The sequence below is a fragment of the Cydia pomonella genome, chromosome 10 (assembly GCF_033807575.1).
Source record: "Cydia pomonella isolate Wapato2018A chromosome 10, ilCydPomo1, whole genome shotgun sequence".
NCBI lineage: Eukaryota > Metazoa > Arthropoda > Insecta > Lepidoptera > Tortricidae > Cydia > Cydia pomonella.
Window position 1 is genome coordinate 21,220,738 of NC_084712.1, and position 22,636 is coordinate 21,243,373.

A 22,636-nucleotide genomic window follows, 5' to 3' on the forward strand; every position below is an offset into this window, starting at 1 on the left:
TACTTATCTATTTTGTCGTAACACGGAGCCCGATTCAGATTTAATAACATGTTACGGGTTTGATTTAATTTTGATACGACCGTAAAGGCAGTTCAATACCATAACTAATTGTTAAATTATTGACCTCCTGAAGACTAGACTGAAATAGATGATATGTATTTAAGAAAAAGTGACGAAGCCTTCAAATTTATAGTGCAGGCCGGAGATGAACCGGTGTTTTTAGCTATCGCAGATAGCTGGAGAGCTTTGTCACTTTTTCTTTAAGAGCCCGGTAATTGATAGATTTAATCGTTGAAATTGTATACCTTTTGTTACGTAATGTCTAAATAACAAGTATTGGTTTCCGTTAGCACGTCTTCTCGCGTTGCCTTATTATAATGAGGTCCCAAGCATGTGTCCCCGGTATAATATGTGACGAGAAGGGATAGTTTTTAAAAATTCATCAAAAAATTATGGTGGTAAATTATACAAAATTATGTACAAAAACAGTTTCAGTAAATGTTGAAAGTATCAAAATTTTCAGAGAAATTGTCACTTTTTTTGAAGTAATTTCTGGAGAAAATTGATTTCGTCGAACTTTCATTTACACTACTTCAAATTTATAATAACAAAAATGCAGTTTATTAAAGTTGAAGTACAGGATATGTGTAATACAAAATTATAATTTAATTATTACGAATTAACAAATAGGAGCTTTTGTGTTTACGGTCGTAGTAATAACTGTACGAAATGAACAAATAGGAGCTTTTGTGTTTACGGTCGAACGTTTACCATCAGAAAAAATATCATTACTAATTAAGTACTTAAGTCTGTTTTCAAAATTAATATTTAAATGAAAGATAACAAGACGTGCTAATAAAAACCAGTACTTGTACAATTTCATCGACTAAATCTATCAATTTGACATTTTTACTACAAAAATCGATAACGGCCTCTTAATATATCACATCTATTTCAGTTTATATTATATATTATAGTAGTGTGGCAACTTAAAATCACAAATCAAAATATTTGTTTCCAGAGCTCTCCTGAAGGCTGTTTGCAAAAGTACTACAATACTCCGCGTTTTTGTCATAACAATATATCTTATAAAATTCTCGATCTAGCGACGGTGTACCGGTTTTGTAATAAATTTGTCTTTCGCGTGCACATTTTGCGGAATTGTGGCACGGCTCTGTCATTATGTTAAGTACCAATCTCGAAGCATTTTCGTGAAAGCTGAGCTTTTTTGCATAAATTTGCGCAATTTGGTATCGTTGTTCCATTAGTTCGTAGAAATAACTACTCGTACTTCAGTGAAAACTAAAAAAACTCATGCCTGCAGGTTACAAGTACCTGCAGTTAAGCTTTTTTGGAATGTTCGTCATATAAACGAAATTATGTCAAGTCAAGACAGAGAAATTATGTTTGGAAAAAAGTTTGGCTAATATCGCATGAGGCAATTCTTGTTTGCTGATAAACATAATAAGCAGTTAAAAATAAATATGAGAAATGCACAATTTTCGTATTTCCGAAAATAAAAAGTTAAATCATTTATTACACAGTTTAAAAGTATAGTAAAAGAATTTTATTGGAATTAAATATTAGAGATGTTATTTGTCTACCCACAAAATATAGTTGCGTTATCACTTATCACCCGCATATGTCGGCGTTAAATTAATCGTACCTCCTACCCACAGAAATGACTAGATTTAAAGAATAGAATATACTAGAATTATTTTATTCGTAAACACAAACAAGACAAATTATATAATATAACAAAAACATAGAAAGTATAAAGTGCCACGAAATGGCCTCATCTCAGCTTCTGGTAGCTTCCAGCTGCTGCTGATCTTCCTCTCCCTAAAGCTCTCTGGTTTAGCTAGATAATATAAAAGTATCACTAACGCTTAAAACACTGAAAGGGAGCAAACGACACAAGGTGTAACATAGTGGGGATCCCGTTTAAGATCCTATTCGGTATCGAGTATCAATTTCGATTAGGAAAAAGTAGAACGAAAGTTTTACGCTATAAAATATACATATATGGGGCAGGTCATCAAAGTCGCACAGGTCATCACAGTACACCTTGTATATCAGTAACTTTTCTAGCCTATATGAGCATCTCACTATACTACTGGGCATAGACACTTCCCCTTTTTCCTACCATTTAGTATTATCCAATGCAGTGTGCATTGGATAATACTTCATTCTTCATTACTTCATTAAAATAAATCAATAAAACTAAGTCCCACAGTAAGCTCAAGAAGGCTTCTGGAGTAGGTATTCAGACAACGATGTATAAAATATACAAATAATTAAATATATGGAAAACACCCATACAGGAACAAATATTTGTGGAATTATCACACAAATAGATGTCCTTGCCGGGATTCAAAACCAGGACCATCGGCTTCATAGGCAGGGTCACTAACGACAAAGCCAGACTAGTCGTCGAAAATATAGGACTACTAAATACAAATTAATTTGCGTTACAATCAACCTAGCAAAACATCCATCATTGTTTTTATATAAATAAAATATATAAATGAGTAGGTAAGATTCGTATGTAACGTGGTAATGTCTTTAAACACGTGGTCAGTTCAGTTTGCTGTATTTAATTCTGATACATATTAAATTAACGATTGCAAGGTTTATTTTTTGTCCATTACAGGGGTAGTACTTATCTCAACACTACAGTTGTACGTAGGCACCATTACCTTTACGTTTATTCATCGTTTATGCAAGTCTGTATTTAATCATGACCTTTTTATCTTTGTCCTCTTATTGTTAAAAATTTCCGCCTCTTCTATTTGCCATACACAAAGAGATTAATTCAATGAACGCTTTATTTATCAAAGTAAATTCTACAGGAGCATTTATTAAAATGAACCTTCTTTATGAATAAAATGTTTGTTCACCACCTGCTCCAAGATACAAAACAAGCTTTGACATTCACTTATCCTTATTACAAATACGTTCACAAAGCACAACATAATTAGGGAGACTCCCATCTGCCGCTCCCAGAGGCGAGGGATAACACATGTCTGTAATAAATAAAAGGAATGGGATAAGACGGGAGTCGAAAAAGAGGTCAGGGATGAGTATGATAAATAAGTCAATTATTTCACCTTACACCCTGTTTCCATTGCTTGACAGCGAGTAGAAGATTGAATCTTAATATTTACGAAAGAAGACCCTTTTCTGAATTTACCTTTGAAAATTACTCTGCTTGCCGTGGTTTGGGATTCATTTTGTTGTTTCATTGTAATTTGGGATATTTGTTTTAATAATACATGACAGGTGTAAATAATGATTTATTGTGTAATATTTTTGAAGAATCTCTTCACACCTTCCCTGTCCATTTATCCACATGGAGAATTACATGTAATTATTTATGTACATATATTAGAGATGAAAGATATACTTAACATATTTAGGTTTTTTACTGAGACTTTGAAGCAATGTGAAATGTTATAGGCTTTAAATACAATGGGGTCTGGTTCATTCGAAATGACACATGACTACGTTAACAAGAAGAACATTACAGAAAACCTAAATTCTCATCGATACAAAACTGCTAAATGGGATCACATAGCCTTTCCTTCATTCTAGAACTTGAAATGCTACGATTCAATATTAAATTATCGACTAGATGACGCTTTGGTCCCGCAGCGACTAATAAAAATAGATTTTAGATTTTTCTACCAATTTAGAGACACAGGCGACTTGGCACATCCTATCTTACCGCTGTGACCGCTATCACGACATTACGTCTACTTTTACTTCTATTTAATTTCACAGTTTTGTAGCTAAAATGTCTCTCATGGAATGCTATATGCTTTTCTTCGCTAGATTGGTCGGCTTTCTTTTTTACTTTAATCCATCTGTCATTTTTCCAATCGTATTTTTTGCCCATGTCTAGCAAAATATCTTCAAATTTTGGCCATTTTGAACGAACTAAATTAGCTTTTTCAGTCGTACTTATTTTTATTGTATCAATTGTAGGCGTCCCATTTGCCTTGGAAGTACTTTCAGGCACAGGTCTGTCTTTACCTTCGGTTAGATCTTTCGTATAATTGCTTATCAAATTGAGAATATTGATATTATTTTTATCATTGTAAGTATTATGTGCATTGTCTATATCAGACATTTCTAAAGTTTCTTCTTCATTAGAGTATTCTTCGTTTTTGACCCAGTTGTCAGAATATTCATCGTAAATGTCTTCTATTTCATCTTCAATCTTTTCTGTAAGCAAATGTACGTGTAAATAAAAAATAAATGTTTCATCAGAAATAAAAAGAAGAGAATCTTAGAAATCTCCGGAGACGAAAAAAGTATTGGGTTAATCACGTAAAAAAATGTTTTTATCGAATTCTATCAGCTATTTATATTCATTGATATGTTCTGACATAATCAAGCCATCAAAAGAGTCCCTACAACCCTATAAATGTTAATATTATTACCCGCCATTTCCTGGAACTTGGCGATGTCTTTTTGTAGATTTTCTCTGTTTTTACTTTTCCATTTTCCATTACCCTCATCTGTGAACAAAAACATAAATAAAGCCATAATTCTATTAAAAATATACACGAATGCACGAACGCCTATTATGATACGCGTTCGAGCGTTCGTAAATCCTACAATACGCTGATGAAATTCTACATTATAGAGCCTCCCTTCGATTGCTGTTTCATATCAGTTTTCCTGTCAAGAACTATTCCAGACATTCCTTTTTTCAGACGAGTTCCGAGTTACTATAATAAACATCTATTCGATGTAGTTTGGTATCAAAATTCATTGGCTAGTCTAAAAAAATAAAGTTCGTAAGTTTGTTTAGTACCCGAGTACCTTACGAAGCCTACGTTGCTTTAAAAGTGATTGTTTAAAGTGGTAATAAATATTTAATGTTCCCAGGTACTTATATATTTATTTTGTATGCAGTTCATTTTCTATGTGATACATAAGATCTATACATTTTAGATATACTCGTACCTATAAGTACTTATTTCAGTAGACATTATTTATAACTATGAACCTCCAGGTATTTTTCTTTTGTTGCAGTACATGTTTTTTATTGCATATTTAATGTGTTTATATGACTGTTTGGTTTCAGAATAAAATTAAAAATATATACAGGTACCTTTATATGTACCTACACTTACAACTCCTCTGGTGTTGCAGGTGTCCATGGGCTGCGGTAATTGCTAACCATCAGACAATTTGTCTGCTCGTTTGCCTTCTATATCATAACAAACCTCCAACCCGATACTCATTATAAAACAGGTGAAGAAATAGAAGTATTAAAATAGTACAGTACAAAATCGCCAAATTGTTGGCAACTTTTATTCTCCTGCTTAAACCAAAATCTGAATTTAGTAAGCACCCCTATAATGGAACAGGCACCAGTAATGGGATGGTATAGACAAATCCTGTAAAACAAGTATTTACCATCAGTTTTTAATCGCTGGCAACATTGTATCATAAACAAGAGCCAAAGAGCTGCTTCAGTTTAATTTTTCATTCACATTTATTAGTATGAAAATGAATGGCGCCATACATCCCATGACTGGAGCAAAAATCCACAGTTTTAATTGGTTAATAATATTGAAACCTATTGCAGAAGCTTTCATTAAATACATAGAAAACATAAAGGACGAATTGGACATTCAACTTTTAACTTTTTTGTATGACTGTATTTTGTGAAAGTTTTAGTATTAAATTTGATCTATGAATTATATTCATTAGTATTATATATGGAATAATATTTACAACATCAATAAATTGCTCTGATAATTAGATTAAGATAATTATATGTAATACTGTCTTACTATTCATAAGTGCTTGTTGCTAGGCCTACATGAATAAAGTATATTTGAATTGAATTGAATTGAATTGAATTAAAGCGTAAAGCGGTAGAAATTTTATAGGTATCGGTGAAATATCAACAATACTCCAAATTTTCTCTTAAACGTCCCATGATTGGTGCCGTTAACATACCATTTGAAGTTTTCTACTCATAAAATTCCCAAAATATAACAAAATTTAAAAAGCAATTTTGCTTTTTGACCCGAACCAATGATCAAGAAGAAAGTAGGTACGGACGCTAAGCACACTGAGATTTTCTTACATTACCCCGCCTGTTCTTTATCGCAAGCGAACAATTCTATTTCTGTCTAATTAGGCGTGTGCGATAGAGACGGATCAGGCGGAACAATGTACAACATTCTTCGTGCTTCGCGTCCTTACTTTAGAATGAAGCAATAATTACCTATAAACGTGGTGAATATAATAATCAGGCAACAAGTGAATGGTGCAAGACGTGGCATGGTTCCTTTTCTCAATTTCCACCTGCAACAAACAGAAAAATTTGGTTAGCTTAAGAATTGAGACAAACATAATAAGTTTTTGGCAAAAATTTCCTTTTTAGTACTAGTTTTTATGGCTGACTGTACTTTTCTTTCCACGGATAACTTATAGTCATCGAGATAATTCTAACAACTCCAAACACACTTAGTTTGCGGTGTTTTAGTTCCCATGGCCACCTCCTGTCTCCATATATGCACAATATGCTGAAGGTCTGTTCAGATAGTATTTTCTTGTTATCAATTTATAATAGAAATATACATATGCATTACAAATTGATAACATGAAATCCCTATCTAAATATACCACTTAATGTCAAGCCGTGCGGACGGAAACCGATAGCGTTACAAATTGCGATATCTACACTTTTCGCTCGCTGCACCCAGCCAGACAGGTCGATACCAGGTAACCTAGTGTTTTTACTAGAGGCTAGTTTTTCTATCGGACACAGGATTTATGTAGCTTTCGAGTTATGTTGTTCCAACACCTCTTTTCTGATTTCTCTTGCGTATAGGTGAATAGGTGTAGGTGGGTTTTTCGGAACTTATGTACGAAATGTCTTTTGATATTTACCACTAGCTTTTCGCTGAAGGAAAACCTCGTGAGGAAACCTGCATACATCTGCGAAGAAATTCGAAGGTTGGGAAGTCCCCAACCAGCATTAGGCTGGCGTGGGGATAGCCCAAGCCCTCTCGGCCATGAGAGGATGCCTATGCACAGCAGTGGGACATATATAGGCTGAATTTTTATTTAGTTAAAATATTTTGATTTATTGGTACTAGTTAAAATTCACTGAGGCCGATTATGTTTCAATAATTTCATATGGTCATCTTATTTTGATACGATCTTCAGTATTGTCATTAGCAAAGATTATTTGAAATAGAGGTGGATTGTCCAAGTAAACTTTAAAACCACAGTAAATTTACTGCCATCTTTCGACACATGATTAAAACTTTTAGAATGCCGTTTGACTTTGATCCTTATTCTTTCACTAATTTGTTTATATCAAAAGGTGGCGCCATCTACTAGAGCATAGGCCAAAAGTATGGCGGCATCTTTTCGAGCGATGGCATCACACGCGTATCAGTAAGTGCAAGTGAAATGCCTTAAGAGTCCATTTCTGATTACATTTCGTCACGATCACGTAGAATTACCACGAGAATGTCACTGAATGACACTGATATTCGCTAGCGTGTAACTAACTCGTTCTGGCATATTAAGTAAGTAAGTAAATATTCTTCATATCACCAACAATTATACATTTTACATACATGTAAAACTACAAATGAATTTTAAAGGAAAATAGAACCAGGTAACAACAGGCGGCAGGCATATTAGTGCGAGCGAGATGTATTCTTTATACTACGTCGGTGCAAACAAGCATACGGCCCGCCTGATGGTGAGCAGTCTCCGTAGCCTATGTACGCCTGCAACTCCAGACTACTGTATAGAAAGTAAGTTACGCAGACGTTAGCGAATATGTTAGTGTCAGGTCAGTGACAAGCTCGTGGTAGCCGTAAAGATCGTAAAAAACAAAATGAAAAATATCAAATTATTTTAACTGAATCGGCAATCTTGCACAATGTAGGTACTGAAATTGATCAGCCGTGTGAACGGAAACTATTATAGGTATTGTAAAACTGCACTCAGACAGGTCGATACCTGTTTCTATTTGCAACAGGATTTATTAATTTATTTTTTATTTTAAAATTTGAGTCAGGCAACAAGGCCCATATTGTACATGTATATGTAAAAAATAAATCAGTACAATTCTACATATAAGGAGCTCCACTTGCTTAATGTTTGCTGACGACCTAAAATTAGTCAAACAGGTTGGTGACCAGAAGGATTGTGTAAAGTTGCAAGAAGACATTGACAGCGTCTGTGCTTGGAGTGTCGAAAACAAATTGTCTCTAAACGTAAAAAAATGTTCGGTTATGTCATACACCCGTGCTCGCCATCCTCATCAATTTAATTACGTAATTGAAAATAATAATCTGCAGCAAGTTACATCTGTTCGTGATCTTGGCACAATATTCGATCAACAGCTCACATTCAATGACCACATTGTCAGCGCATGTAAGGCTGCAAGAAAATGCTTAGGGTTTGTAATCCGCCAGTCAAAATCTTTCAATGCTCAGAGTCAGAGTGCACTCAGAATGCTGTACAACGCGTATGTACGAAGCCGACTTGAGACGAATGCGATAATTTGGAGTCCCCATGAACAACAGTACACACTTATGTTGGAGAGGGTCCAAAAATCATTCATCCGTCATCTATACAATAAACTTTATGGTTACTATCCTCACATGTACCCTAGTCTGTATATTCTCGGAATGGTTAACTACACCACTCTTGAGACCAGAAGAAATGTGGCACTAGTAAAATATTTTTATCTCCTGATTCGTGGCCAAATACATAACCCTCAGTTGCTAGCATTGGTTCCGCTTCGAGTACCTGTCCACAGCAGTATTCAACTGCGCCCTCGTCGCCGCGCACTGTTCGCAGTCCCGGCGGCGCGGACCCGGGCATTATCTCACTCACCGCTGCACCGCGCATTGTCTCTCTTGAATGATATATTGGACAGCGACAGCAAACTAGATATATTCCAATGCACTGAAGCTAGTTTTTTGGCAGTTAGTAGCCGATACCTAGAGTCAATAACGACGACCAGCTCAATCAATGTATAGTTAGCAGTAAGTAAATTGTTAGTATCAATGCGTATATAATGTCACTCCTTTTAACATGTGTAGCTTGACTGTAAGTGTTAATTTAAGGAATAAATAAATATAAATATAAATATAATACTTAGAACTGAAACATGTACCTTATTGACTAACATACATATATGACAATCCAAATCAAAAGGGACTTTATGGCGGTCGGCGCTTACGCCATTATTAGCGGCACGCCAATACCAATGCGGTACTAAGACTCGTAAGGGCCAACCGTCACTTACTTACTAAACACTATTTTAGCGACAGAATCGCGTCAGCTATGTAGAATAGATTCTCAAACACAAATAAATTACATAATATAACAAAAACAGAAAGTATAAAGTGCCACGAAATGGCCTCATCTCACCATCTAGTTCATGTAGCTATCGGGTAATTGATCTCATTTATCTTGTGTATAATTTTCACTTTTCGTATCTTTATATATCTATAAAATAAATAAATAAATATTTCGGAACAATCTTACATAGATCGACCTAGCCGAAACTAAGCAAACCTTGTACTATGGGTACTAGGCGACGATATAAATACGTATATATAAATACATACTTATATGCATAGAAAACACCCATGACTCAGGAACAAATATCTGTATTCATCATACAAATGCCCTTACAAGAATTCGAACCCAGGACCATCGGCTTCATAGGCAGGGGTCACTTGTTAGAACATATAAACCAAACAGGTTTTAAACCCAATGTTCCTTAGCTGGACGCTATTTTGTTTTGTCTGTGGTTCTTTATTTTGTCAGTTTACAAACAAATGAATACACGTATCGTTTTTGCTGTCTGCGACAAAATAATGTTTTACTCTATTCAATCCTGGTAGAATTCCACTCCAAACCCAATAGGTTATGGGCCCAGCACGCACCCACTGGGCCAGACCGGTCGTAGAATCATCGAATTGATTATACGTATTCTTATAATAATACATAATTAAAGGTACAGAAATTAAGATATATTCGATGGTCGCTTACCATCAGGTGTGCCATAAGCTTGTTTTTAATGGGCGTGGAATAAAAAATGAGATATTGTCAGGTTTCGCTTTGAGAATATACTCGTATGAAATCAAGTAATATCCGCCCACATTTATTAGGCTTTCACGAAACAGAATCCATTAAGAGCATATTATTGATATAAGTATTCTGATGTATCGTGATGGTAAAATATTTTATCAACGTAACCTATTGGGATTCAATGATACATTATCAAGAGTTTAGAATTTCATATACAATGCTACATAGACAGAAGATCGAAGAAAATACCTACGTAAATATTTGCCTACTTATACATTATTTACAAAACCGCACAGACAAGTACCCCTAGTGTAAATTTTATCGACATCATAACGTGACGAATGCGTTTGCGTTAAGTCTCATTTTGTATAGGATTTTGAGTTTCCAAAACGTCCCGCTTGGCGCGCTCTTTCTAAATCCAATACAAAATGAGACTAAACGCAAACGCGTACGTCGTTTCGAAATCGAATTTATTTACACTAGGGGTAAAGGATAGGATTTTTGTATTGATAGGTACTTACTGTTGACATAAATATTAAAATAAACTATTACAAACTCTTGTTTCTAATAAAAACACCTGTAACCCACACATAATACTTGGTGAACAAAGTTTTTACGGCGCACTTAAGGGGCTGTCAACACCCAATGTCCTTCAAATTGTCGTTACTTAAGCAGTTTTTTTAAGAAAATCTATTTGTTATATATAAACAAATTTTTTTTTACATTTATTATATGTTAAAGATTACGATCTTACTCGATACATTATTGAACAAAATCTGTTCGTTAGAAAATAATTGCAAAGGTTCCATTAAACGGTTCTGCCTTAATTTTTTTTAATTATGGGTCTGTAATTAAAATAATTTCAAAAAAATTATACCTAAACCGCTAACGAGTAATATTTCACAAATAATCCACATTTTTATTTTATTTTAATAGTTTTCTTATTATTCCCTTGCCCACGCCCAGTAACATTCGTCAGTGCTATTTCATTTATTGCGATACAAATAGACAATAACAGTTTTGAAAGATTCACGGTTAGTTTCACTAGACTTAAATCGACCGGGATTACCTTTTATAGTGTTCATATTGTTTTGTTATAAAAGGTAATCACGGTTTATATCCCGGTCGATTGAAGTCTAGTGACAAATAGACAGTTTGCGCGTTTTAACCAAAGAGGCCAATCAAATTAGATTTTTTCAAGGAATTAATTTCCAGCAGGCCTTCCAGCCAATATATTCATTTGGTCCTAAATGCGTGTAATCCGAGTTAGCGCAATCCCAGGAGTTTTGGGCACGAAAATGTTTTCCACTGTCCAAAAGTTGGTAAAATCTGTAAAAACAGAAACTATTTTGACATTCCCAAGCACATTTGGAGCTTACTACCCATTTTTAACCAACTTCAAGGTTCTGTATTCGGTTGTGGATATTTTTGTACGTTCACCGATTACTCCGACGGTCCGATTTGAGCGATTCTTTTTTTGTTTCAAGTTCCAAGTTGGTCCCAGTTAATTTGGTTTTGATCTGATGATGGGATCCCTGAGGAGTTGAGGGAACTCCTCATTTTTTAAAGGCACGTGTATGGTGATTTGGATGTCTTCTTAAGCTAATCGAGCATTGAATCAGAAACCATCAATTTTATGAAGTGGATCTGATGATGATGATTTTTTTATGATAATGATGATGATTTTTTTTTTATGCAGTATGTCCACCGATTACTCTGACACCCGTGATCCGATTTAAGTAATTCTTTTTTTGTTTGAAAAGAGTTATCTCCAAGGTGGTCCCATAATATTTTTGGTTCTGATCTGATAATGCAATCCACGAGGAATTGAGGGAACTCCACAATTTTTAGAAGCACATGTATGGCAATTCGACTGTATTCTTAAGCAACTCAAGCATTTCCTCCCGATAACTATCAACTTGATGTAGTGCAACTGTAGCCTTACCACGAGTTTGACTTTATATATTAGCTGACGTGTTCGTAACTTACACATCTTGCTCGCACTGATAGGATGCCAGTACGAGTGAGATGCATAGAAAGTAAGTTACGCTAGCGAATATGTCAGTATCAAACTCGTCGTAAGGCTACTTACTGATTATGAAGACCACGGGCGATATGTGGAATTTCCCTCTTATGGTGTATGTTTTTTCCACACATACAATTATCATTACAGGCTGAACCCAATGCGATAATGTAGCAACAAATTAAATATACAAACAGACAAAAAACAAGTACCTATATCTAACAACTAAATTTTTAACCTACATACTACCTATTCAATATAACAAAGAGTTAATACAGCTACTACTCGTCGTACATGAAAATAGATCTATATGCGTGGCTATGATGTTCAGGGTACGCACGGCGCGCGTCATCGGCGCCGCGCGCAGCAACTTGGTACCCCCGCGCGGCACGGCCAGCAGCCCGGGCTGACGGCGCGCCACACAAGAGCGCGGAACACAAATACCCACCGACCCCAATATATCGGCATTGTATATCTTTCCCCTAAGCAGTTTAAAGATATATGTAACGAGTGCTAGCTCCCTTCTGACTTTCAACTGATTGTATCCGACCATGCCTAAAATAAACAATTTCGGATTATGGTGATGGTGTCTTATGGTGTCTTAGTATAGGGTATTTTGATAATTGTGTGTTCTTAGGTATCTACCTACAGAAATTATGTTCATTGCTGTCGAGTAAGGCAATCCAACGTATTGCATATGCTTATATAGCCACATCCTTATCGAATCGCACCAAAATCATGGGATACTCCTAAATTTGGCTTGGAACCGACTTCATATATAATTGGTAACGCATATACTTAAAAAAGAATAATATTTTATTATGTCCTTTTATAAGTCGGTTTACTTTTTTTGTAAAAAGTTTTATAATAAATAAATTACTTTATAATAAATAAATTAATAAATATTATAGTACATTCTCACACAAATCGACTATGCCCCAGAGTAAGCTCAAGAAGGAACAGAATACAGTAAACAAAGTAATAATAAACACACGAATACATGAAATCATTTCGACACCCAAAACCGCGAGCTATGGTGATGAAACAAGGCCGTTATGAATTACGACACGTTGAAAATGATTTCTTATTCACGAGGAGGTAACGTGGTAATTTGGAAACAACAATTACCGTGTTGTTGGTGGCAAGTTGGTGTAATTGTCACGTTACTCATTAAATAATATCTAATAATAGCTGATAATTATAATATTTGAAGAGTTTCTTAGAAATAGGTTTAGTTTATTATGTGGCGACTACAGAGCACTCAATGCCCGCACTCTACCAGACCGCTACCCACTCCGTCACATCGAAGACTTTGGTATGTCTCTCCAAGGTTCCACCATCATCTAGTGCGAGCCAGACACTTCTAGCGAGCGGTCACGCTTCTCGTCCCTACGCTCGCCGCTCTCGCGAGTGCGATATACGTACCGAACCGACGCGAGTGATATTGTTATTATTGTACCGAGATCGTTCTTTGTGATTAGTTATCCAATAAATAATTGCAATCTTGCTCGTGGGTTTCTATTATAATAACCACTCAAAGGAACCCACATTGGTGACCCCGACCTGTAACATCAACAACTTTAAACATAATATCCAGCACCACATCAAAACCACTCCAGGTCCACCATCCGCCTGTAGAGCTAGACGTCTTCCGCCTGAAAAGTTAGAAGTCGCTAAAAAGAAGTTCGACGAGTTACTCCAGCAAGGTATTATAAGACCCAGTGACAGTCCTTGGGCCTCTCCACTACATATGGTAGCCAAGAAGTCGGGAGGGTGGCGCCCTTGTGGCGACTACAGAGCACTCAATGCCCGCACTCTACCAGACCGCTACCCACTCCGTCACATCGAAGACTTTGGTATGTCTCTCCAAGGTTCCACCATCATCTAGTGCGAGCCAGACACTTCTAGCGAGCGGTCACGCTTCTCGTCCCTACGCTCGCCGCTCTCGCGAGTGCGATATACGTACCGAACCGACGCGAGTGATATTGTTATTATTGTACCGAGATCGTTCTTTGTGATTAGTTATCCAATAAATAATTGCAATCTTGCTCGTGGGTTTCTATTATAATAACCACTCAAAGGAACCCACAATTACATAAGGCACAATACAATCGAAGATACGAAGCTCTCATTTTGAAACATTCTGAAATAACATGAAATTTTAAGTAGTTTTGTATATAAACACTCTTAATTTAGAGCACTACATTATTTTCCCCTGAAAGAGGCTCACTGTAGCTTTAAAAAGTGTGCAGAAAGAGATTTGTTTCTGCACTAGAGCATTTTACTTTCCAAGTATGATATTTTTTTCGATATGCAATAGAAATTTGGTTTTAAAAGGATTTGTTACACAATTTCCATTCTGATATTAAGTATTTATAATATATATTATATATATCGTTGTCTAGGTACCTACAACACAAGCCTTATTGCGCTTACTGTGGGACTTAGTCAATTTGTGTAATTATATCCTATAATATTTATTTATTTATTTAATATTATACTTAGTCATGTTTAGAAAAACACATGTAAATATTTTACTTGCCTCGTATTCGAAATTAAAAGTAGAGTGTTTAACTCGGGTGAAAGGCATCATTTCAGCCTCGGACTTTTGACGCTCTCATTACGTCCGAGCGCCAAGCTACCCTGGCAGAAATGAGTGCCTTTCATCCCTTGGTTAACAATCTACTATTGTATTATAATTTTTAACAACTAACTAGTACCAGACCTCCATGTAACCCAAGTTCTTGATACACACGTTCAAGAATTTTGGAATCTTTCGCTTGCTCGGATATCAAATATCAATATTAACACGAGGAGTTAAACAACAATTTTGTCCCCTTCCAAAACAAAAACTCATTAAAAGTTCTTTGTCACAAAAACTTAGTCAGGTTAGACAAAAACATGAGACAAAAAGAATTATAGGTAGCAGTTTTTTTTCTGGAAGCACACAAGAATAGAGAGGAATTCCACAAGTACAACTCATAACAGATTCTTCTCAAGACAAACCTAGCTCACGAAACTAAAAAGTAGGATGTCGATTATAATTTAACAATTTGTAATGGTTTTTAACTGGTTTTGACTTCTTAACGATTGTCATGGTTATTAGGTTGCTTCTCACGCACGACTCTAAACGCCAATGACCTTCGATTTGAAACCCTTAGTTTTCTAATGGTTTTTGTAGCTTATCATATTAACAGCAACGTCTTTAAGCAATATTGTATCTCATATTCACATCAAAGTTTCGAGATATTTGGCATCAAAGTTGAGTAATTCTAGCCCAATAAACTTTTTTCCAAAAACTGGTATTCTGTCCATAACTTTTGTGTTAATTAGTTTAAAATTAAAATGTCTGACCAGATTTTAGAGACGTGGAAGACGAGCCCAAATATATAGATTTCGTATATGTGAGATCCTTTACAACAAAAGAGTTATGAAAAAAGTGTTTTTCTAGACAATGTTTAAAAAAATCATAAAAAATTAGCGTTCATTTCTTTCAAAATCCGACAGACAAGAATGGAAATAAGATTGAAGAACCGATAGCCGTTTGTCTTATAATTCTATCTGTAGTACAAATGTAGGAGTAACGGATCAAAGCTTGTCAAAAATCAACCGCGGAAGCCTTCCGGAAACTTCATTTCGCATCACCTATCAGCGTGGGCGATCTTTGAGGTAGTATCAAAATAAGATAAAAAATCGGCCAAGAGCATGTCCGGCCAAGCTCAATATATATAAAAAAAAAGCAAAAATTAAATAAAATAAAAAAACATTTTGCATTTTGTATGGGAGCTACCCTAAAAAAATGTGTAGTTTTTAATTTACCGTTCTGTCGCCATGCATAATTAATGTATCCATGCCAAATTGCAGCCTTCTAGCACTTACGATCACGGAACAAAGCCGCGGACGGACGGACAAACGAACATGGCGAAACTATAAAGGTTTCTAGGCGACTATTAAGGGTTATTAGGTGCATTTCATTAATTTCAGTGATTGTACACTTTTCTTTGTGTTTGTCATTCATTCACCGCTACTTCTGTTTTACTCATTTCCTCAAAGGTTAACTGGAAGAGATCCCATACAGGGATAAGTTCGCCTTTGTTGTATTTAATTTACTCTGTATATGTGTTTTTCGTGTTTTTATTTCTATGAACAATAAAGTATATACATACATACTATTACGAAACACTAAAAACCCATGACAAGTTCTTATTCAGAATCGGGCTTTAGTACGCAAAGTAAGCCACAGTTGGTCCAACTTTTAATTTTTCCTTTCCTTTCCGCGCCTTGCGGATTAAAATGTGGACCTTTCTTTCTCTCATTCAATCCGTACACCTGCCGCTTTTTACATACAATTTCCTTTTTAATAACGTTAAACAGTATTTAAGGTATTTGCTTAAGCCCGTTTAAAACAAACGCCCTTGACCTTATTCCCCTTTAATTGAAATGTTTTGACCTTTTCATAATGGAATTTAATTACTTTTGATTTACATTGTCTGCACTTGAATGGGTTTTGAATTGAATTTGTACTCAATTTTAACTCTTGTTTTAATTGACTTAAATACAGATAGGCTGTGTGCTAAATGACATTTTAAAAAAACATCGTTCAATGGACGTGTGCAAGTGATAATTTAATTTTGATTTAATTCTTGTGATAGACTACAATACCTATACTCTGTATCTTTAGGTATTTAAATAAAAGTAAACAAACAATTTGTAAAATTTCGGGTAGTTATAACATTTATAGGTTAACCAACCAAATACAAAACCGCCTGGATCTGTCACTGAAAGACCTCACTTTAAACCTAGATTATTTGATCATGTAATGTTTTCATCTACCAACTGGCTTATGAAGCCATTTGAGGGTAGATTTTGTTTACCATTTTTTAAATACCTAAAGATACAGAGTATAGTGGTAGAGAGGCAGATAAAGAAATTACGCTTTTCGTTTTCCGCGGTAGGCCCTCGTGTCAGCGCTCTTTCAATTGTGTTACTTGCTATTTAAAAAAAATAGCAATCAAAAATCATCAATATACTTATTGATGATTTTTGATCACAAAAACAGCGAATTCCTTTATATATTTCAATAACGTCTGCTAAGCTCGTGTTTTTCATTGTTATTTAACATTCGCGGTCCAATTCACCACATGGCAGCTCTGCTACGCAGGACGCCAACCCACGCGGCGGATTGCAAGCGGTGGACGGGGTTAGCAGGCTTTATAGGACCCAAGAGGCATCCTATTTAGGTGTTGCAGTAGGGCTAAGATGGTCGGCTCTTTATCATTTGTCACCATACCTGTCCCGTTCTAATAAGTATGTAAGTGCGAAAGTGACGGGCATAGTGACAAGTGATAAAAATGGAACCATGATGCCGCCGCAGGACACCACATAATCCTACATAATGAGGCGGACGGCGAGGCGGACTGTATCTTTAATTGCAAAAAGAGCATGAGAATCCAATCTGGGATGCACTTACCAGAATTTGAACCCCATCCTGACCTGCTCATAGGTAATGTTATTTATATATACCTTTTTTGACGACCGGATTGGCCTAGTGGGCAGTGAACCAGCCTACTAAGCTGATGGTCCCGGGTTCAAATCCTGGTAAGGGCATGTATTCGTGTGATGATCATGGATAATTGTTCCTGAGTCATGGGTGTTTTCTATGTATTTAAGTATTTATAAATATTTATATATTATATATATCGTTGTCTAAGTACCCGCAACACAAGCCTTATTGAGCTTACTGTGGGACTTGGTCAATTTGTGTAATAATGTTCTATAATATTTATTTATTTATTTATACCTAATACCTATTTTTGGATCAAATATGTGTCTACATAAATAAAGTTATTACCTCCTTATCGTAATAAGGCAGGTGAGAAGTTATTTATGAAGCGAAATTAATGTCTCAGGTAATAACCTTCTGTGATATATTGTGTAGAAATAAACCATTAATATCTAAGCAGGCACTATTTAATAAGAATAAAAGCGTAGAGCCCACTTGGTGGTAAGCGGACACCGTGTTATGTTTTTCAACTTCGTTAATTTCCAGGATGCGTTCCTGAGCTTTATTTAATTTCTCAAAGACACTGGTATTCTAATTGACTACATTTCGCTACAAAAATAATTCTTACGAGCGTCTGAATTTGCCTCAGGCCTTGTTACATATTGGTTATTGTAAAGTACGAGGATGCAGTTGCTGCAAATAGAGTACATTTGCAGACGATCGATATACGAAATGACATTGATATGTCATAGTTTTCATTTGTTTGGTTGAGTTAAATATAATGCCCGTGTTACAACAACGCTATATGCAGCATTTAATTTTTTTTGTAAAATTGTATCCCATCTAAAACATAAATGTGAAATGAGACCCAAGTTCAATATTAAGAATATGCGTCATTGTTGATTTCGCCGGCAAAACTAAAGTTCAGGATTTGACTTCCATTAACGTCCATTGAATTCACGATAAAAATAGCTGCGTTAAAATCATTTTCAGGTACAAGAATTGCAAATTCTAAAACACCCAAACTTTCCCCAACATTTTAGTTTTGTTTTTTTTTTCTTATTAATCTATATGTTGCATTACAAAACGTTTGTCATTCCCCAAATATGTTGCGATATATTTTGCATGTTTTGGACTGTCACCACCTATTAGATGCTGACTGAACTAAGATTTACACCTCAGGATATCTAGCGACACCATCGAGGTCCTCAAAAGCTCTGGCTACCTTACTCACAATCATACTATATTTGTCTAGTAGAGAATGCACGCATTAAGTCCACCATATATACCTTTTTCCTGATTCAGAAATACAAACCAATACTAACTAATACGTTTTTTTTTTTGCATATTTGACTGTATACAAAGTGAGCACGAATAATCCAACGAACTTGAATAACATAGGCTCATGAAGGTATTACAAATATAATTTAAAAAAAGAGAGGGAACGCGGCCAGTGTCCTGGGAACAATCCCTCAGGCTAATTTAGGCTTAGTTTTTTGATAATATAGCTATTGTAATTGATTATGTAAATATAGAATAGAATAGAATAAAATAAAATTAAATATGTAATTAATATAATTATATTTATTAAGTTTATAGGTACTGAAAGTAATTCCAATTTTGCATATTTAAAACAAAGTGCATTTAATCCATTGGAACATTTTACAATAATAAAATACTATTAGTATTAGCGGTTAAGCGGTAGTCTTGGACCCGGCGCGGCTAGTCCGGTGGTTCCTCTCTCTGCAGCCCTCACCACCGGCAGCTTGGGCCCTGCCCCGCCGCTGGCGGCACCCTAGGAAGGTATTTTATAATATGTTTAAATGTATTTTCTTTGTATGATTTTTGTATTTCATTTTTATATTCATATTATAAAATGCCTGAGATGAAAAATTAATGAATAATAAAAATACTATTTCATTTGGGAGAACTTTTCATTATTTTATAATTCTGATTTACATCAATCTTTCATAACATGTATGTCCTGTGTATATGTATGTAAGGCAAATCAAACTAGATCCTTAATAACACATGTCTCAAGGGAAATTAGAAACTAATAAGCGAAGAAACAAGTTTATGTCTTGTTTTTCATTAATCTAGCGAATCACGAAATATTATCAAATGTCGAATAATTAATCACGAAATATTTTCCTTGTGCCTCTACGATAAACTGTCGCTACATACGGGGAAAACTATGCCGCGGAAGTCGCGGAACAGGCAGTGCTATAAGTAAACGTAGCAATTTTTTTTTCCTTATATCCTGCTACCCTCCGGTAGGCTAGAAGGGAGCTTACAGCAATAAGACCACCTTGGGCGCATCTTGCCATCAAACGTTAAAGTTTAGCAAGATTTAATTGTAAAATTATTAGTGTAAGTAAAATTAAGTATAGCAAAAAAAAAACTCTTTTCTATTGTGGTGCCATAATAGTAGATTGTTAACCAAGGGATGAAAGGCACTCATTCCTGTCGAGATAGTTAGGCGCTCGAACGCAGTAAAAGCACTAATAGTCCGAGACTGAAATGGTGCCTTTCACCCAAGTTAAATACTACTTTTCATTTCCAATACGAAGAAAGTATATCAAACATCAAACATTTATTCAGCAAATAGGCCACAGGGGCACTTTTACATGTCCATTTTTACAAACAATAAAAATTACAAATATGGAATCGATGGAATAATAAATACTTTATTACAGATGTATAAGTCTCTAAGTGTCAGAGATAAAATATTGAAAAAGATATTAAATTATCCTTAGAGATGTAGAGGGTCTCCAAGGCTTGAATTCTTATATAAATAATTAAAAGACAAAAAATTAAAACAGACAAGAACCGAATGAAGTGTCTCACGTTAATCCCGCTCAAAAGTAAAGTTAACATAACCTGTACCCCGTGTAAGCTTAAACAGACCGGTCTCCACAAACAGCACCCGTTCACGAGTATGACGTGTATCTCAGCCATATAATACATGTGTATTTAAAAAAACATGACTACGTATAAACTTTAATAGTATTTCTTGACAGATAACAGACAGACAGAAGTTCAATTGACAAATTAGGTAAAATTAGTGATTTATGGAATGGGAAGTTAAATATTGAAATGGAAATTGAGCAACAAATCCATTTCATATCAAATTTTAAATGCTTATCGAACTTCGACCCTACAAAAAAGCCAGGATGTTTTTCGGCTCCCAGAAAGGAATGGTGCCAGATCAACCGACTTTTAACTGAGTATGGACGCTTTGCCGATTATATGTTCAAGTGCGGGTGGCGAGACTCGCCAGAGTGTGACTGCGGAGCTCTGAAACAGACTATCTACCACATACCAGTCGACTGCCCTAAGAGAAAGTTTATTGGTAACCATGAAGACTTGCTCGCTCCTAGTGAAGACGCAGCCATATGGGCCAAGACATTGGATTATAGTTCTTTAACTTTATTGACGACCGGTTTGGCCTAGTGGGTAGTGACCCTGCCTACGAAGCTGATGGTCCCGGGTTCAAATCCTGGTAAGGGCATTTATTCGTGTGATGAGCATGGATATTTGTTCCTGAGTCATGGGTGTTTTCTATGTATTTAAGTATTTCTAAATATTTATATATTATATATATCGTTGTCTAAGTACCCTCAACACAAGCCTTATTGAGCTTACTGTGGGACTTAGTCAATTTGTGTAATAATGTCCTATAATATTTATTTATTTATTTAACTATTTATTATACTTTCTAATACCTTAAGCGACTCGAATATTGCCATACGATTAAAAAAAATGCTTATCGCAATATAAATGAAAAAAACGTACTAGGAACGTAAAATGCTCTAGTGCAAAAACGTATCTTTTTGCACAGTTTTTAGAACGAAAACTACCTACTTTCAGACCATGAGAAATGAAAAGCATATTTACCTACTGACTTATTTACTAATGAGGTTCTTGTTCAACTTAATGAGATTTCGATTCGTTAGAAACGATTTCGATTTACAGAAGAAAAACTAATTAAGAACTCGTGTTATACAAAAGCATAAAATACCGGTCTCATTTTTTGATTTCCCAATTATTATTATTTTTCTGGCACGCGATTTTTCTATAATCTTTTTTCCATTATATAGCAATGAGATTACCGTTCTTAATTTTTCATTAAATGGTCTCAATAATACGTACTAATTCTGATAGTTAATAGTTTAGATTTTTATTTCATGGGCAGATTTATATTTTGTTTACTTTTTTTTTTTAAACCAGACTTCGATAAAATTTGGTCTTCAGCTACTGATTCCGGGCGGAATAAATTCAAATTTGGAATAATAAAATGTATGTAATATTCCGTTGAGTTACGAAAATACCATACGTTTAAACTCAGAGGAAGATTTAGCAGGACATACAGTAAAATTGTGCTTATATTTATTGTACAAAATAAGGAACTCTATTTATTTTTATTTTTATAAAACGTAATTAAATGTTGCCTATAGCGTTGTTGTAACACGGGCATTATACGAGTATTTAACTCAACCAAACAATTGAAAATCAATTATTGATTCTACTACATTCTTAAAATAACCATATTTTTAAATGTGCAATCAAGGTTACGAATTAACCTAAAATATAATATTAGACCATGAATTAATAAAATAAACAAACCTTTATATCTCTCGTATAACTTCCAAGAGTAGCCAATAAAAGCAACAACAACGGCGAATTAAATTTGAAAATAAAGCTTTTTCCAAATCACGAAACTTTACTTTGTTACGAATCTCGGCTCTGCTGCCGTACGCGCGGTCTCCCGGAGAGTTCGTAGCAGACTAAAGTCGAAACCGACGTATAGTCGACTAAAACACCCTTACCGTTATTACTACTACACCCCAAACCACAAAGCATACATTGCGTGCTTAATAAGAACGTACGCTCTAAGTTGTGTTCAGGTCGCGTCAGTGGATATGATGTAAGGTAATTTATTCGTTCGTTTGCGTTGCGTGGTGGTGGACCCGCCCGCTTTGCAGCCACCCCACATTCTCCTATATTCAAAGTGC

The 22,636-nt window shown here is 35.2% G+C and overlaps 1 protein-coding gene across 1 annotated transcript; it reads right to left on the minus strand.

Annotated features, from left to right (window-relative positions):
• Positions 1-3,283: 3,283 nt before the first annotated feature.
• Positions 3,284-22,424, minus strand: LOC133522364 (uncharacterized). The gene is made up of 4 exons (XM_061857679.1): positions 22,248-22,424; positions 6,251-6,330; positions 4,446-4,523; positions 3,284-4,227 (listed from the first exon to the last, which is right to left on the minus strand). The coding sequence occupies exons 2-4, from the start codon at positions 6,306-6,308 to the stop codon at positions 3,719-3,721; spliced, it is 645 nt and encodes a 214-aa protein (XP_061713663.1). The 5' UTR covers positions 6,309-6,330; positions 22,248-22,424; the 3' UTR covers positions 3,284-3,718.
• Positions 22,425-22,636: the final 212 nt, after the last annotated feature.

Excerpts from the sequence above, each read along its gene's own strand:
- LOC133522364 (XM_061857679.1), bottom strand. The coding sequence starts at position 6,308 with ATGCCACGTCTTGCACCATTCACTTGTTGCCTGATTATTATATTCACC. Across the intron at positions 4,524-6,250 it reads TATATTCACCACGTTTATAG|ATGAGGGTAATGGAAAATGG; the intron begins GTAATTATTGCT and ends TTTTGTTCACAG. Across the intron at positions 4,228-4,445 it reads CAAGTTCCAGGAAATGGCGG|AAAAGATTGAAGATGAAATA; the intron begins GTAATAATATTA and ends ATTTGCTTACAG.